Genomic DNA, 19,363 nt, shown 5'->3' with positions numbered 1-19,363 from the left:
GCGCCCGTTTCATTTGTGTCAGAAACGGGCCTTTTTTACTAGTTTATTATAAATTTCTTTAGTTTTTTAATATTTGAGTTTTCTGTTTTATCTGTATAGTCAACGTTCTTTACTAATGTATACATGTATATATGTGCTTTGTAGACTCCTGATGCAGGCCTAACAGCCAAAACACAACGGTTGTGTCGAGTCTTTTTTCATCAATAAACAAGTGTTTTTAAGATCAATCTATCCAGGCTTTGGTTTTCTGTGGTCAAACATATCACTTTCTCCTATACCTGAACCCCACTATCTACCCTTCTCCATTGAGAATACTCACCATTTAACCCTACCAGACTGGTGTGGCTGAAACACTAAGAAAAAACACTTAAAATCAGAGTGACGTGTGCTACGGGGTCAAGTACTAGCATTTTCAACATGGCAGTACCTGGTTAATATATTCCCTTATCTCTTGTTTGTTCTGTCTGTCTGTCCTAATTAGATTGTAAGCTCTGTCGAGCAGGGACTGTCTCTTCATGTTCAAGTGTACAGCGCTGCGTACGTCTAGTAGCGCTTTAGAAATGATAAGTAGTAGTACTAGTAGTAAGTAGAGGGAAAAGGAAACTGGGGGAACCATGGAAGCCACTAGCAGGGCAAGCTTTGAGGCCCTCCAGTACTTCTCACTAATTGTCACTTTAGTTTGGCTTCAGTGCACACTGGAATACCAGGGGCACATTCGCTGACCTGGAGATTCCCTGTCTAGGAGCCCAGATCTCAGAATATATATTTTATTTTCATTTATTTTTTACTTCAATGGAAGTACACTGAAGGTAAAAATACATTTATCTGTAGAAGATGGATAATGTAAAAAAAAAAAAAAAAACAACACTAAGAAATGAAGATAAATGTGCTTTAAGTTACTGCACTGGAAGTAGATGATTTAACAAATCCATATATTGTCTTATGTTCTTGTATAAATGTGCTTTTGTAATCTCTTGAGGTGACTGTTAAATTAGCAGAATATGCAATCTCTCCCGTATATTTGCATGGAACATGTGATAAACTCAAAGTGCAGTAAGGCTCCTGTAGGCATACACAAAAAAACAGACTAACAGATACAGGCTATACAAAGGATACTTTGAGAGATAAGCAGGTAACTTACTGACAAAACAAACTTCTGGTCAATGTACTTCTTGGCAACATTTGGTTGGAAGTCCGGTGACTCCAGGAACCTCAGGAAAAACTCATAAACCAGCTGAAAAAGGGAAACAAACAGTGAGAAATGTTAAAATAGCAAGAAAGACGGAAAGAGACAAAAGGAAAGAAGACATATTAAAATAAAAGTCAGGCTGGAAGCTGCAATGAAGGGGTTTGCCTGCTGTTGCAGAGTTAATAATAGGAGCTCTGGACATTGTGCAGTGCTCACTCCTAAACAACCGATCAGAAGCTTATGGTTGTCAGGTTATAAAGGAACACACTATCGAGAGGGTAGTGGAGCTGAACTTATACAATTATCTTCAGAAAATACCCACTGCAATTTACATGCAGAAACTACACATCTCAGTTCAATTTTGTAGAGTTTCCCAATTATTTTATATTAAGGGTGGAACTTGTCAATCAAACATAGGTTGTCAATTTATTCACTCACAGGCTTTAAAAAACCAACCAAAAGAAAAACACCCCTAACTGTAGCTGTGCTGCCCATTAGTTTCATGGCATATCAAAAGGAAAAGAATCCTTTCTATTTACCTGTTCCACGCTCTCAGCACCCTAACCTGTTTAACCTTTCTTTGTAGGGGAATCGTTCCATCACTTTTACCAGTTTTCTAGTTCTCATCACACCCAGTATGTTCATCTTTTGTGATCCATTTTGAATTGCAAGTTAAAGCCAAATAAAAATTACACAGTACAACAGAACATCTTTTGTCAAAGTCAATGCTTCTTCTTGGCCACAGCTTTCCCATAACTTGGGTTCAGCCCCATGTATCTTAGTTCTAACCCTGATCCCACTGGTTATCCTCCTTCCACTAGATCTCTGAAATATCTTTGTGAAAGGTTCAGAAAAGTGCCTATTTTTTACAATAAAAATTCAAAATCAACATAATTAAAACTGAAGAACTTTGGACAATAATAAACCAAAGCCATCTGCACAACAGAGCATATTTCCAAAACAAGTAAAGAGTTACAAAGGAACAGCATGTTGTAATGTAAAAGATTCAGCTATATAACTCAGGTTAAACTTTTTATAATTTTTTACAAAATCTGTTCCCCCCCCCCCAACATCCCTTCCCACCCCCCTCCATCCCTTTCAAATCAGCCATAACCCACTATCTTCCCCCCCTTCCCCAAACCGGACTAAGATTATTGCCATCAAATTGCAGCATAGTTAATAATTAGAGAACTAGCTACGTGCTCTGTGTAATAAAACCAGCCAAATGGGTTCCCATATTTGCTGACAGGTGAAGGAAATCATAGGCCTATGTTTTCTGCTGTTATGAATTGTACAGTCAGTCACTGAAAGGGTAGTATGGTAGCGAGTATTCAGTGAAGGCCAAGTCAAGCATCCAGGAAGGGGTCTGCTCAGAAATGAAGGGAGATGGTCACATGGAAGTTATGTAAATAACAGGGATGTGTCTTATGTAAAATACCTGCTACTCAGTATGTTAATATGATCCTCTTAAATAAAGAAAGGTGGACTCATGCAATCAACGGAGGCAGATACAGATTGCAGCCTATCCACGCAACAATGGGACTTCTTCTGGTCCAAATTAAGTAGATGCTTACCATCAGCTAACATTCTACAATCTTTATATTTCTATCATCATAGAGCCATCTGGACACCTCAGAAGACGATGGTCACAGGTCTTCATCCTAGTAACTCCTATTAGTTTTGTAAAAGACATCCAGGTACACTGAAGCACTTAATATGTACACGTGGCATCACAAAGGATTTCTGGCAACAAGTATGGAAAATAATTTCCTCCATTTTCAACATTTCTCAACCTCTCTCCATGAAAACTGCTATTTTTGGCTGTCTTTCCCTGGAACCCAATTTGGTCAAACTGGACAACTATGATACTAAGCTTTTCCATATTCTCCTTGCTTTGGCCATGAAAATAATATTGCAAAATTGGAAAGACAAATCACGTATTAACATTCATTTCTGGTGGCAATCTTTTTTTACAAGTACATAAATTTGAATCTTCACTAGCTGACAAAAGAGACTCCTTGTTATCTACTCTCAAGGTATGGGCAAAACTTGATAGATATGTGTCTCATACTTAAGTCATTTACTTAGCTTCTAACTAGTATTTTTCCCCGGAGTGTGGTGTGATCAGATATTAATATATTTTTCTGGTTCTTTTTCTCCAGTGGAACTTGAGATGATCATCAATGTGAATAGTATATATTTCTTTGGTTGTTTCTATTTACTACTTTGCATAAAATATCTTACTATTATGCTATGCCCCTTTTCTTATTTTACTGTTGTTGTAATTGCTATGTATCTTATCAATAAATAAATAAATACTTCTCCCCACTCCCACAAAAAAGGTGGATCTACAATAGAACCTCTTGGTTTAAACTGGGAAACTGATTGGTTCTAATTGGACATTTTGAATAGACACCTGGAACGTAGGATGATTATGTCATGATGTCCACGGTGCCTTTAACTGTTGCCATCAGTGGTCGAGGTGTAATTATCCGTGAGTCAGTTTTTGACCTGGGAAGTAGAAAGAATCCATGTGGGTATTTTGAATAACGTGAGAGTTGTATGTTAAGATGTGTGTTGTTCATTCTTCTTTTCTTTCTTTTGTTTTTAACATCATTTTCCCTGGCTACAGATTATTGGCGACCTGGATTGTGAGTATCAGGTGTTTTCCGAAAGCAGGCATTTTTTGAAATGCCAAAACGCCATGAAGGCTTGATTGACTCATTATTTATTTATTTTTATTCATTTAGATTTTGCTCACACCTTTTTCAGTAGTAACTCAAGATGAGTTACATTCAGGTACTCTGGATATTTCTCTGTCCCAGGAGGGCTCACAATTTAAGTTTGTACCTGAGGCAATGGAGGGTTAAGTGACTTGCCCAAGATCACAAGGAGCAGCAGTTGGATTTTGAACCGGCCACCTCTGGATTGCAAGACCAGTGCTCTAATCACTAGGCCACTTCTCCACTCCTCCATTATCTGTTGGTGGGCGTCGAGAGTTGATCCATGTGACAGCAGCCGCTAGATTTTTCAAGCTAAGTGTTTTCCTTTGACTGCTGATGTTTTTTCAGGTGTTTTTGAAATGCTGAAATTTATTTATATAATTATTTTTCTATATTATTATTATTATAAATAAATTTGGAGGGGGGGGGGGGTCACGTGATGCCTGCTACCTGCGCAGCAAGGGAGAGAGGCTCCTCAAGCAACCTGCCAAAACCAGCTAAAAATAACGGATTCACTTCGGAAGGCAGACCCTAGACTGAACCAGCACGTACCTTAAGCTGTTGGGCTTGCGATCCATACTTTTATTGGAAACCCGGGGCGAGGCATGCCCACGAGGACACAGAGAAAAGCGAAGATTACGCAGAGGCTGGATATGCACAAGATGGCGGAGGTGCAGCCGTTGCAGAGCCTGCTCTCCATACAGACACCTGAGTGGATACAAGAAATCTCACGATCGGTTTCTGCAGCGCTGGAGGATTTACTAAGTTGCAAGCCACAGTTAAGGGAATTAATGAAAAACTTGACTCCCACATGTGGCGCATAACAGAGGTGGAACAACGAGCGTCAGTGGGGGAGGACAAGACGAAGGCTATGGCGGACCAAATAGCTACACTACAGAAAGGCGGGAGACCTAAGGGACCGAGTAGAAGAACAAGAGAATCGAAACAGAAGTTGTCGGGCTGCCGGAAGCAGTGATGGACAAAAAATTATACCAAATCTTGACACCTGGCTCCCGGAATGCTTGGGCCTTCTGGGTGGAGAGTATAATTTTTGCTGTAATCGAGCGCACCGTATAGGGACACAAAATGATACTGCGACCAAGCCCAGAGCAGCAATTGCTCATTTTACTAACTGGAAAAAGAAGCCAGCAGATCAATATAACATCAGAAAGATTTTATTGAAGATACCGTATGTAAACAAATTGCCCGACACAGGCCGTGTTTTGCCCACCAAGGGCTGCGTCAAGGGCTAATCTGAAACCTTCTGAAAGGAGCAACTCTAAAAACTGAAAACTTGTGGTGTATAATACGATTGGAAAAAACCAGCTCATACAGCAGATGCCTAAAATGATGTGACTCTTAACACAACACAAGCAGATGCACTGCTGTCAAACCATTGATTATACCAGTGGCTTTGCTTGTGGAAGTCCTTTGAAAGCTGGATACAAAATTAAGGCTATGAAGGAGATCGGGTCTACGTGGATGATCTTGGTGTTTTATACTTGAAGTTGTATTTTGTAGTTGGAACTGTTAAAGGGACTCCTTAAAAGAGAACAAGGACCTTGAGGAGCATTTTACCATGAATCCAGAGGGAATCATGATAAGTACATAAGTAATGCCACACTGGGAAAAGACCAAGGGTCCATCGAGCCCAGCATCCTGTCCACGACAGCGGCCAATCTAGGCCAAGGGCACCTGGCAAGCTTCCCAAACGTACAAACATTCTATACATGTTATTCCTGGAATTGTGGATTTTTCCCAAGTCCATTTAGTAGTGGTTTATGGAGTTGTTCTTTAGGAAACAGTCTAACCCCTTTTTAAACTCTCTCAAGCTAACCGCCTTCACCACGTTCTCCGGCAATGAATTCCAGAGTTTAATAATGCGTTGGGTGAAGAAAGATTTTCTCAGATTTGTTTTAAATTTACTACACTGTAGTTTCATCGCATGCCCCCTAGTCCTAGTATTTTGAACTGAAAGGTTGAATATGCTTGTTCATTAGAGGGTGAAACAATAGCGGGGTCTGAATTTGTTCCAGTTTGTGGGGAGGGTTTGTTTTTGTGAAGGGATGTTTATAATCATAGCGATAGCAGGGCTTGAGGGAGCAGCCTCCCTGTGAGGTTCGGGTAGGTGAAGGATGAAAGTTGGATACTTGGAAGGGATAGGAAGGGGGGAGGGGGGAAGAGGAGATATGGGAATTTTTGGGTTGAGGGGAGTGTGCTTGTAGTATATATGTGGGTGGATAATGGAGTGCATGGAGGGGGAGGGGCAGAACAGAAGGGGAGGATTGGAATACCTTATGTGTTATTTCCTCTTTTATTCTCTTTTATTCCTCTCCTGGTTCTCCTCCTATCTCTCCCACCGCACCTTCAAAGTTCACTCTCATGGATCTTCCTCCACCCCCATCCCCTTATCTGTTGGTGTTCCCCAGGGATCGGTCCTTGGACCCCTTCTCTTCTCAATCTACACCTCTTCCCTGGGCTCCCTGATCTCATCTCATGGTTTCCAGTATCATCTCTATGCTGATGACACCCAACTGTATCTCTCCACACCAGACATCACCGCGGAGACCCAGGCAAAGGTATCGGCCTGCTTATCCGACATTGCTGCCTGGATGTCCAACCGCCACCTGAAACTGAACATGTCCAAGACCGAGCTTATCGTCTTTCCACCAAAACCCACTTCTCCTCTTCCTCCACTTTCTATCTCAGTTGATAACACCCTCATCCTCCCCGTCTCATCTGCCCGCAACCTCGGAGTCATCTTTGACTCCTCTCTTTCCTTCTCTGCGCATATCCAGCAGATAGCCAAGACCTGTCGCTTCTTCCTCTTTAACATCAGCAAAATTCGCCCTTTCCTCTCTGAACACACCACCCGAACTCTCGTCCACGCTCTCATTACCTCTCGCCTGGACTACTGCAACTTACTCCTCACCGGCCTCCCACTTAGCCATCTATCCCCCCTTCAGTCTGTTCAGAACTCTGCTGCACGTCTCATATTCCGCCAGAACCGATATACTCATATCACCCCTCTCCTCAGGTCACTTCACTGGCTTCCGATCAGATACCGCATTCAATTCAAGCTTCTCCTTCTTACCTACAAATGCACTCAGTCTGCTGCCCCTCACTACCTCTCTACCCTCATCTCCCCTTACGTTCCCGCCCGTAACCTCCGTTCACAGGATAAATCCCTCCTCTCAGTACCCTTCTCCACCACCGCCAACTCCAGGCTCCGCTCATTCTGCCTCGCCTCACCCTATGCTTGGAACAACCTTACTGAACCCTTACGCCAAGCCCCCTCCCTGCCCATCTTCAAGTCTTTGCTTAAAGCCCACCTCTTCAATGCTGCGTTCGGCACCTAACCCTTACCGTTCAGTGAATCCAGACTGCCCCAATTTGACTGCCCCTATCGGACCGACCGTTCACTTGTCTATTAGATTGTAAGCTCTTTGAGCAGGGACTGTCTCTCTTTGTTAAATTGTACAGCGCTGCGTAACCCTAGTAGCGCTCTAGAAATGTTAAGTAGTAGTATTCTCCTACCTTTTCCTTTCTATCTGAATTTACAATAGAACAACCCAGAGGGTTTTGCTGGGAGACCCAAAGGGCTAGGTTATTAGAGGATACGCTGACTGTTGCAGAGCTGTGTAGTGGTGATGGTTAAGCTTAAAATAATAACATTAAATGTTGATGGTATCCACTCTCCTGTAAAAAGGACCAAGATCCTGACTTGGTTAAGAAAAAGGAGGGGCGGATATAGCATATATTCAGGAAACATATTTATCAACAGTAGAACATCAAAAATTAAAGAAGGGATGGGTGGGGGAAGTGGTGTGCTCTTCTTATAATAGCCTGCAGAGAGGAGTGGCTATAATGCTGCACAAACAACTCCCCTTTCACATTCACAAATCTGTTCAAGACAAGGAAGGTAGATTCGTGCTTCTTCTAGGTGAGCTATGGGGACACAACATTCTTCTTTGTAATGTCTATGGTCCCAATACTTATTCTCATAAATGTTTCTCTGAGTTAGTGGCTGCAATTGTACCTCACAACAATCAAATTGTAATTGGGGGCGACTAACACACTGGCAGACCCGTTGATTGACTGTAAGCCTCCTAAACCTAAAGATAAGGGGTGCTAAGGGTGTGAATTTTCGCTCCTCCAGTTTGGAAGTGGTAGACATTTGGAGAGTTCTACATCCACGTGATGTGAAATTCACCTTTTTCTCACACCCCCACAATGTGTACTCTAGGATAGATTATCTCTTGGTGGATAGATCCCTGTTCCCAAAGGCTGTCGAGTCACGCATAGCTGATACCGTGTTCTCTGATCACTCAGCGGTTAAAGTAGCTATTTCATTTGTTGATGGCCTGGGTGAGAGGGTGTGGAAATTTTCTCCCTTGCTATATAAGGGCTTTTGGGTACATCTGAGGGAAAAGTGGTTAGAGCACAAAGATCATAACAGCACCCCTGGAGTAAACCTGGGTATAAATTGGGAAGCCTCTAAGGCCATATTATATCTTACTCAGGTGGACAGAAAAGGAAGAGAGAGGCGGAGCTTTTACTTCTGTCACAAGAGTATCAGCGCCTGCGAAGGCAGCATGTCCTTTACATGACTGACAGTACCTAACAGCAACTGATGCAGACGAGGAAACAGCTAGATACTCTATTGCAGCAGAGGGCAGAGAGAGATATTTATCTTCAACGCTATAGGTTGTTTAAATGGGGAAGCAAGGCCGGTAAGCTCCTGGCCAACTTACTGAGGCCCCATCGTAAGAAACAGGTTGTCACCTCTATAAGGACGACAAGGGGAAAGAGTATACCACAGAAGCACAGATTGGGGAACAGTTCTTACAATTTTACAGATCCCTCTACCAGGCTAGGGAATTTAATGCGGAAGCTTGCAGGGATTTTTTTCCAACATTTGACACTACCCGCCCTTACGGCAGAACAGCTGTCTGGTTTGAACTCCCCCATAATAGTCCAGAAGGTCAGCCGGAGCATTAAAGCCTTGAAGCTGACCAAGGCTCCATGCCCTGATGGTTTTGGCCCAGAATATTATCGTATCCTATCGGAGCTAGCAGCAGAGCCCCTAAGAAAGATGTTTAATGAGTTGGGGGGAAAAAGCATGGGCCTGTATCAGAACTTGGCACATATTGTGCTTATTCCAAAACCAGGAAAGGATCCGGCACAAGTGGGTTCTTATCAACCCATTTCACTTTTAAACCAAGATGTTAAATTACTAGCAGCTATAATGGCTAAGCGTCTGAATGCGGTGATAACCTCCTTGGTACATGAAGATCAAGTAGGCTTTATGCCTGGACGCTATGCATCCATGAATCTTATTAGGGCTTTGCTGGCCATCCAAGACTGTAAAGGGAAAGGAGGAATGGAAGCTATAGTAGTTCTGGACATGGAGAAAGTGTTTGACAGCATTTCCTGCCAGTATCCTTTCTGGATTTTGGAGCGATTTGGCATTACGGGAACCTTTGCTGGATGGGTATCTGCTTTGTACACTTTGCCAAGGGCGCAACAAACTCACAGAGGGTTTTCTTTTGCAGAGAGGTACAAGGCAGGGGTGCCCTCTTTCACCACTTCTTTTTTTGTTGACTATAGAACTGCTGGCATTCAAGATTAGGGAGAGTAGGCACCTTCAGAGTATTATAGTGGTTAACAGGGAGATGCGCATAAACCTCTTTGCAGATGACATTCTACTTTACCTGGCACATGCACCCCGAGGATTGCCAGAGGCATTGTCCTTGGTACGGGTGTTTGGAGTCCTATCGGGAATGAGGGTTAACTGCTCCAAATCAGAACTTCTCCCCTCGTCTGGACGCACGGGGGAGCTTTGGCTCTCCTCTTTATCTATTCCACCTGTCAAAGGACCAATGAGGTATTTGGGTATTTACCTTAGCACCAATCCAAGTCTATTCTATAAATACATGTTAAACCCTCTAGATAAGATCAGAAGGCTTTGTGCCGCATGGAAGGACTTACCACTCTCCCTGCTAGGCAGGGTGGCCCTGGTGAAGATGATACTTCTGCCTAAGTTGTTGTACCCCCTCCAGGCTGCACCCATCTGGGTGTTGAGGAAAGATGAGCGTCTTTTTCACTCCCTGATCCGCTCTTTTATATGGCGACAGACAGGCGCGAGAATAGGCCATCAGAAGTTAATCCTGGATAAAAGTCTGGGAGGCCTGGGCCTCCCCAATCTTTGCCTTTATAATGTGGCAGCTTTGATGCGTTTTGTATTCGAGGGGATTAGGGGGCTATGCCATTTCTCACCTCCAGGATGGATGGAAGAATGGAGTCGCCCTTGGTCCTTCACAAATCTTTTACATATATCTCCTGGGACCCTCCCACGGGCTGCCTCCAAGTTGAGCTTCCTTTGACCATTACGTAGGGCATGGTGCTGGTGGAGGGGGTCACAGGGCCGGTCCCCTGATGCATCGCCCTTTTTGACTTTGTTGAGGAAAAATGGTTTCCCGGTAGGTATGGGGGGTTCAGAGTTTCGGAGATGGCGTAGGGAGGGATGCACACATATTGGACACTTGCTATCAGCAGAGGGGGACTCACTTCTCACTTTCACCTGGGGCAAAGAGAAGTGGGGACTATTAAACCACCATATGCTACAATACCTAAAGGCTCAGCACTACTGGCTTTCCTTGAAGGCTAGATATAACATGGACTGGTTGTACGGGGACCTGGATAACATTCTTATTCAATGGCCCACCTCAGTGAATAGATTGTCCACGTGGTACAAGATTTTAAAAATGACTATGCCAATGGACGGGATGGGGAAGCTGACGCAGCAGTGGAACAGGGATCTAGGCACTGAGTACACAAGAACACAATTTAGCGCATTCTTTTCTACATTGTATGAAATTACTACATCTGCAGAATTACAAGAGGCGCAATATAAAATATTGCACAGAGCCCATATGACCAGGGCAAAAGGAGCTCATTTGGGGCTCTGTTATAGCGATCACTGTTTGAGATGTAGAAGTGGAAGGGGCATCCTCATTCACACTTTTCTGGACTGTCCCGCTCTCTCTCTCTATGGAATGAGGTATTTCCTTTGCTTAACAGGGTTGTTCAGAGAGTTGGAATGGGATTGTAGTACCCTACTCCTGGGGGATCAGGGGCTTTTACAAACTCAGCAATTGACTCAGCCCCAGAGGCGTTTCTTATATGTGTCCCTTCTGCTGGTCAAGAAAACTATGGTAAAATTATGTATCATATCTGATAATTTTCTTTCCATTAATCATAGCTGATCAATCCATAGACTGGTGGGTTGTGTCCATCTACCAGCAGGTGGAGATAGAGAGCAAACTTTTGCCTCCCTATATGTGGTCATGTGCTGCCGGAAACTCCTCAGTATGTCGATATCAAAGCTCCATCCGCAGGACTCAGCACTTAGAGAATTACACCCACGAAGGGACACTCTGCCCAGCTCACCACCGCCGAAACGGGGGAGGGGAATTAACCCAGCTCATCCCCACACAAGTGGGGGAGGGGAATCCGTCCAGCTCATCCCCGCGGAGCGGGGGAGGGACACCACACCCGCCGATGCGGGGGGATCTGGCTTATCCTGCAACCGCAACTGCGGGAGGAGCTGACTGACCCTAACACCGCCGAAGCGGGAGGGGTACAAAGCTGCCCTACAGCCGCACGAAGCGGGAGGGAATGCCGGCAGAATTTAAATCTCAATCCAGCCCTGTAAAACGGAGGGGAGAGGAATGCAGCAGCTCACTGTAACACAAACTCGTCTCAACTCTTGAAGAATCCAAGTGAAAAAACTTGAACACGAAGTCTTTCTGAAGTAACTGAAGACTAAACTGGAACCTGAAATGCAACCAGAATAAAAACAGTACAGATATCTGGGAGGGGCTATGGATTGATCAGCTATGATTAATGGAAAGAAAATTATCAGGTACGATACATAATTTTACCTTCCATATCATCAAGCTGATCAATCCATAGACTGGTGGGATGTACCGAAGCAGTACTCACCCAGGGCGGGACATTGAAATCCCTGACCTCAACACTGAAGCTCCAAACCGGGCCTCCGCCCATGCAGCCACAGTCAAGCGGTAATGCTTGGAGAATGTATGAGCCGAAGCCCAAGTTGCCGCCTTGCATATCTCTTCCAAGGAGACGGACCCGGCCTCTGCCATTGAGGCCGCCTGAGCTCTAGTGGAGTGAGCCTTCAGCTGGATAGGCGGCACCTTCCCCGCGGCCACATAAGCCGCTGCAATGGCTTCCTTGACCCATCTTGCCACTGTAGGCTTAGCAGCCTGCAGACCCTTACGAGGACCTGTAAACAGGACAAACAGATGATCCGATTTCCGGAACTCATTGGTCACTTCCAAGTATCTGATGATGACTCGTCTCACATCCAGATATTTAAGAGCAGAGTACTCCTCTGGGTAGTCCTCCCTACGAAAGGAAGGGAGACAGAGCTGCTGATTCACATGGAAGCGAGAAACAATCTTGGGCAGGAAGGAAGGCACTGTGCGAATAGTCACTCCTGCCTCAGTGAACTGCAGAAAGGGCTCTCGACATGAGAGCGCCTGGAGCTCGGAAACTCTTCTGGCTGAAGTGATAGCCACCAAAAAGACTGCTTTCAACGTCTGGTCTTTCAGAGATGCCCTCGACAAGGGTTCAAAAGGCGGCTTCTGCAATGCTCTTAGCACCAGGTTGAGATTCCACGCAGGCACCACTGAGTGCAGAGGAGGGCGCAGGTGATTAACTCCCTTGAGAAAGCGCACCACATCTGGCTGCGAAGCCAGGGAAGCACCCTTCAGGCGGCCCCTGAAGCAAGCCAGAGCCGCTACCTGGACTTTAAGGGAACTGAGCGACAGGCCTTTCTCCAGACCTTCTTGCAGGAACGCCAACACTGAAGAAATTGGAGCAGTGAAGGGAGAAAGTGAGCCTGCTTCACACCACGCTGCAAATATACGCCAAACCCTGGCGTAAGCAGTAGAAGTAGAGCGCTTCCTCGCTCTCAGCATAGTGGCGATGACCTTGTCTGAGAAGCCCTTCTTTCTCAGACGCTGCCGCTCAATAGCCAGGCCGTAAGACCAAAGGGGGAGGGATCCTCCATCACCACGGGACCATGATGTAACAGGCCCTGCTCTACTGGCAGCCGCAGAGGATCGTCGACTGAGAGCCTGATCAAGTCCGCATACCAGGGACGTCTGGGCCAATCCGGACCCACCAGGATTACCCTGCCGGGATGCTTTGCCACCCGGTCTAGCACCCTGCCCAACATGGGCCAGGGCGGGAACACATAGAGAAGCTCTTGAGTCGGCCACTGTTGGAGAAGAGCATCTACTCCCAGGGATCGAGAGTCCCGTCCTCTGCTGAAAAAGCGCGGCACTTGGCAATTGGCCGATGACGCCATCAGATCTAGGCTCGGCTGGCCCCAGCGCTTCGTGATGTCCAAGAACGCCTGAGCAGATAGCTGCCACTCTCCGGGCTCCAAGGTATGGCGACTGAGAAAGTCCGCCTTGACATTCATGACTCCGGCAATGTGGGCCGCTGACAGCTGCTCCAGGTTCGCTTCTGCCCACTGGCATAGATTCATAGCCTCCTTGGCTAGAGGGGCGCTCTTGGTACCTCCCTGGCGGTTGACATAGGCCACAGCCGTGGCATTGTCCGACAGGACCCGTACCGGCTTCAACACCAGTACCGGGATGAACTCCAAAAGCGCCAACCGAATGGCTCTGAGTTCCAGGAGGTTGATAGACCACTTTGCCTCTGCAGGAGACCAGAGCCCCTGCGCTGTCCTTCCCAAGCAGTGGGCTCCCCAGCCCGACAAAGAGGCGTCCGTCGTGACGACAATCCACTCCGGGGTCACCAGAGGCATTCCCGCAGACAACTTGTCTGTCTGCATCCACCAGCTCAGCGCCTTGCGCACTGCTGGGTCCAAGGGAAGGCGCACAGCATAATCCTCCGACATCGGAGTCCAGCGCTGCAGCAGAGATTGTTGTAGTGGTCTCATACAGTGGGGGAAATAAGTATTTGATCCCTTGCTGATTTTGTAAGTTTGCCCACTGACAAAGACATGAGCAGCCCATAATTGAAGGGTAGGTTATTGGTAACAGTGAGAGATAGCACATCACAAATTAAATCCGGAAAATCACATTGTGGAAAGTATATGAATTTATTTGCATTCTGCAGAGGGAAATAAGTATTTGATCCCCCACCAACCAGTAAGAGATCTGGCCCCTACAGACCAGGTAGATGCTCCAAATCAACTCGTTACCTGCATGACAGACAGCTGTCGGCAATGGTCACCTGTATGAAAGACACCTGTCCACAGACTCAGTGAATCAGTCAGACTCTAACCTCTACAAAATGGCCAAGAGCAAGGAGCTGTCTAAGGATGTCAGGGACAAGATCATACACCTGCACAAGGCTGGAATGGGCTACAAAACCATCAGTAAGACGCTGGGCGAGAAGGAGACAACTGTTGGTGCCATAGTAAGAAAATGGAAGAAGTACAAATGACTGTCAATCGACAAAGATCTGGGGCTCCACGCAAAATCTCACCTCGTGGGGTATCCTTGATCATGAGGAAGGTTAGAAATCAGCCTACAACTACAAGGGGGGAACTTGTCAATGATCTCAAGGCAGCTGGGACCACTGTCACCACGAAAACCATTGGTAACACATTACGACATAACGGATTGCAATCCTGCAGTGCCCGTAAGGTCCCCCTGCTCCGGAAGGCACATGTGACGGCCCGTCTGAAGTTTGCCAGTGAACACCTGGATGATGCCGAGAGTGATTGGGAGAAGGTGCTGTGGTCAGATGAGACAAAAATTGAGCTCTTTGGCATGAACTCAACTCGCCGTGTTTGGAGGAAGAGAAATGCTGCCTATGACCCAAAGAACACCGTCCCCACTGTCAAGCATGAAGGTGGAAATGTTATGTTTTGGGGGTGTTTCTCTGCTAAGGGCACAGGACTACTTCACCGCATCAATGGGAGAATGGATGGGGCCATGTACCGTACAATTCTGAGTGACAACCTCCTTCCCTCCGCCAGGGCCTTAAAAATGGGTCGTGGCTGGGTCTTCCAGCACGACAATGACCCAAAACATACAGCCAAGGCAACAAAGGAGTGGCTCAGGAAGAAGCACATTAGGGTCATGGAGTGGCCTAGCCAGTCACCAGACCTTAATCCCATTGAAAACTTATGGAGGGAGCTGAAGCTGCGAGTTGCCAAGCGACAGCCCAGAACTCTTAATGATTTAGAGATGATCTGCAAAGAGGAGTGGACCAAAATTCCTCCTGACATGTGTGCAAACCTCATCATCAACTACAGAAGACGTCTGACCGCTGTGCTTGCCAACAAGGGTTTTGCCACCAAGTATTAGGTCTTGTTTGCCAGAGGGATTAAATACTTATTTCCCTCTGCAGAATGCAAATAAATTCATATACTTTCCACAATGTGATTTTCCGGAAAGTGGAGAAGAGAACCAACTGAAAGTAACAGGATAGATCATAAGGAATGCCAAGCCAAATGCAAAGCGGAGATAAGGAGGGCAAAAAAGGACTTTGAGAAGAAATTAGCGTTGGAAGCAAAAATACATAGTAAAAACTTTTTTAGATACATTAAAAGCAGGAAACCGGCCAAAGAGTCGGTTGGGCCGCTGGACGAAAATGGTGTTAAAGGGGCGATCAAGGAGGACAAAGCCGTAGCGGAGAAATTAAACGAATTCTTTGCTTCGGTCTTCACCGAGGAGGATTTGGGGGGGACACCGGTGCCGGAAAGAATATTTGAAGCGGGGGAATCGGAGAAACTAAACAAATTCTCTGTAACCTTGGAGGATGTAATGGGTCAGTTCAGCAAGCTGAAGAGTAGTAAATCACCGGGACCTGATGGTATTCATCCCAGAGTATTAATAGAACTAAAAAATGAACTTGCGGAGCTACTGTTAGAAATATGCAATCTGTCCCTAAAATCGAGTGTAATACCGGAAGACTGGAGGGTAGCCAATGTTACTCCGATTTTTAAGAAGGGTTCCAGAGGAGATCCGGGAAATTATAGACCGGTGAGTCTGACGTCGGTGCCGGGCAAGATGGTGGAGGCTATTATTAAGAATAAAATTGCAGAGCATATACAAAAACATGGACTGATGAGACAAAGTCAGCACGGATTTAGTGAAGGGAAGTCTTGCCTCACCAATCTAATGCATTTTTTTGAGGGGGTAAGCAAACATGTGGACAATGGGGAGCCGGTTGATATTGTATATCTGGATTTTCAGAAGGCGTTTGACAAAGTGCCGCACGAAAGACTCCTGAAGAAATTGCAGAGTCATGGAATCGGAGGTAGGGTATTATTATGGATTAAGAACTGGTTGAAAGATAGGAAGCAGAGAGTAGGATTGCGTGGCCAGTATTCTCAGTGGAGGAGGGTAGTTAGTGGGGTCCCGCAGGGGTCTGTGCTGGGTCCGTTGCTTTTTAATGTATTTATAAATGACCTAGAGATGGGAATAACTAGTGAGGTAATTAAATTCGCCGATGACACAAAATTATTCAGGGTCGTCAAGTCGCAGGAGGAATGTGAACGATTACAGGAGGACCTTGCGAGACTGGGAGAATGGGCGTGCAAGTGGCAGATGAAGTTCAATGTTGACAAGTGCAAAGTGATGCATGTGGGTAAGAGGAACCCGAATTATAGCTACGTCTTGCAAGGTTCCGCGTTAGGAGTTACGGATCAAGAAAGGGATCTGGGTGTCGTCGTCGATGATGCGCTGAAACCTTCTGCTCAGTGTGCTGCTGCGGCTAGGAAAGCGAATAGAATGTTGGGTGTTATTAAGAAGGGTATGGAGTCCAGGTGTGCGGATGTTATAATGCCGTTGTATCGCTCCATGGTGCGACCGCACCTGGAGTATTGTGTTCAGTACTGGTCTCCGTATCTCAAAAAAGATATAGTAGAATTGGAAAAGGTACAGCGAAGGGCGACGAAAATGATAGTGGGGATGGGACGACTTTCCTATGAAGAGAGGCTGAGAAGGCTAGGGCTTTTCAGCTTGGAGAAGAGACGGCTGAGGGGAGATATGATAGAAGTGTATAAAATAATGAGTGGAATGGATCGGGTGGATGTGAAGCGACTGTTCACGCTATCCAAAAATACTAGGACTAGAGGGCATGAGTTGAAGCTACAGTGTGGTAAATTTAAAACGAATCGGAGAAAATTTTTCTTCACCCAACGTGTAATTAGACTCTGGAATTCATTGCCGGAGAACGTGGTACGGGCGGTTAGCTTGACGGAGTTTAAAAAGGGGTTAGATAGATTCCTAAAGGACAAGTCCATAGACCGCTATTAAATGGACTGGAAAAATTCCTCATTTTTAGGTACAACTTGTCTGGAATGTTTTTACGTTTGGGGAGCGTGCCAGGTGCCCTTGACCTGGATTGGCCACTGTCGGTGACAGGATGCTGGGCTAGATGGACCTTTGGTCTTTCCCAGTATGGCACTACTTATGTACTTATGTACTTATGTACTTATGATGTGCTATCTCTCACTGTTACCAATAACCTACCCTTCAATTATGGGCTGCTCATGTCTTTGTCAGTGGGCAAACTTACAAAATCAGCAAGGGATCAAATACTTATTTCCCCCACTGTATGAGCCCTGGCCCGGGGCACTACTTCCATCGTGGCCGTCATAGAGCCCAACAGCTGCACATAGTCCCAAGCCCGAAGAGGAGAGGCTACTAGGAACTGGTCCACCTGAGCCTGAAGCTTGACAATCCGATTGTCTGGCAGGAACACTCTGCCCACTTGGGTGTCGAATCGAACTCCCAGATACTCCAGGGACTGAGTTGGGCGCAGCTGGCTTTTCTCCCAGTTGATGATCCATCCCAGGGAGCTCAAAAGAGCAACTACCCGGTCCACAGCTTTGCCGCACTCTGCATAAGAGGGGGCTCGGATCAACCAGTCGTCCAGATAAGGATGGACTTGTACTCCTTCCTTTCGCAGGAAGGCCGCGATGACCACCATTACTTTGGAAAAGGTCCGCGGAGCAGTAGCCAACCCGAACGGGAGGGCTCTGAACTGGAAGTGTCGGCCCAGGACTGCAAAACGCAGAAAGCGTTGATGAGGAGGCCAGATGGGAATATGCAAGTACGCTTCCTTGATGTCCAAGGATGCCAGGTACTCCCCTGCCTTCACTGCCGCTATAACAGAGCGGAGAGTCTCCATGCGAAAGTCCCGCACTTTCAAGGCCCGATTGACCCCTTTGAGGTCGAGGATAGGCCGGACAGAACCTCCTTTCTTTGGTACCACAAAGTAAATGGAGTAACGCCCCTTGCCAAGCTGACTTTCTGGCACCGGAACGACCGCACCCAGGCGGATCAGATTGTCCAAAGTCTGCTGCACTGCCACAGCTTTGACCGGAGACTTGCAGGGAGAGAGTACAAACCCGTCTCTTAAGGGTCGGCAGAACTCTAGCTTGTAGCCGTCTCTGATGACTTCCAGCACCCAAGCGTCTGAAGTTATTGTGGTCCACTCGCCCAGAAACGAGGACAGCCGTCCTCCAATCTGCACTGGGGCGTGGACCAAGGCCCCGTCATTGGGTACGAGACCCTGGGGGAGGACCGGAGGGAGCACCTCCGGGACGGCGGTCTCTGCGAAAGGAATGCTGCTTGGGGGAGAAATTCCTCTTAAAGGAAGAGGGGGCAGAGGAACCCGACCTGCCCGGGCGGTACCGACGGGCTTCCTGAAACCGTCCTCTGGAGGTACCGGGACGAGTACTAGCCCGAGCCCTGACCTCTGGTAACTTCTTGCCCTTAGACGTGCCGAGATCGGTCACGATTTTGTCCAGCTCGACCCCAAAGAGCAGCTTGCCTTTAAAAGGCAATCTAGCCAGGCGGGATTTAGAGGCGTGGTCAGCAGACCAATGTTTCAGCCAAAGCCACCGCCGCGCAGAGATTGTCTGAGCCATGCCTTTAGCTGAGGCCCTCAAGACATCATACAGCAAGTCTGCCAAATAGGCTAAGCCCGATTCCAGGGCCGGCCAATCAGCCCTCAAGGAATGATCCGAGGGGGAAGCCCGCTGCACCATAGTCAGGCACGCCCTGGCCACATAGGAGCCGCAAACTGAGGCCTGCAAACTTAAAGCAGCCGCCTCAAAGGACGACCTTAAGGCCGCCTCCAATCTTCTGTCTTGGGCGTCCTTTAGGGCCGTGCCACCTTCCACCGGCAACGCCGTTTTCTTAGTCACCGCAGTGATTAAAGAATCCACGGTAGGCCACAGATAGGCCTCACGTTCACTTTCAGTCAAAGGATAGAGGCGGGACATAGCCCTAGCCACTTTAAGGCTCGCTTCAGGGACATCCCATTGAGCCGAAATTAAGGTGTGCATGGCATCATGCACGTGGAAGGTTCTAGGCGGGCGCTTCGTCCCCAGCATAATGGCAGAGCCAACAGGGGCTGAGGGAGA

At 46.7% G+C, this 19,363-nt stretch overlaps 1 protein-coding gene across 1 annotated transcript in view; it reads right to left on the bottom strand.

The window, feature by feature from the left end:
- The window catches only part of PPP2R5D (protein phosphatase 2 regulatory subunit B'delta), a 235,173-nt gene that overhangs the window by 150,443 nt on the left and 65,367 nt on the right, over positions 1–19,363 (bottom strand). Inside the window, 1 exon segment of the mRNA XM_030195682.1 lies at positions 1,142–1,234. Within this exon segment, the coding sequence (XP_030051542.1) occupies positions 1,142–1,234 (93 nt within the window).

The sequence above is a fragment of the Microcaecilia unicolor genome, chromosome 3, assembly GCF_901765095.1.
Source record: "Microcaecilia unicolor chromosome 3, aMicUni1.1, whole genome shotgun sequence".
NCBI lineage: Eukaryota > Metazoa > Chordata > Amphibia > Gymnophiona > Siphonopidae > Microcaecilia > Microcaecilia unicolor.
Note: the sequence above shows the minus strand (reverse complement) of the source record. Positions and strands in the feature narration are given on the sequence as shown.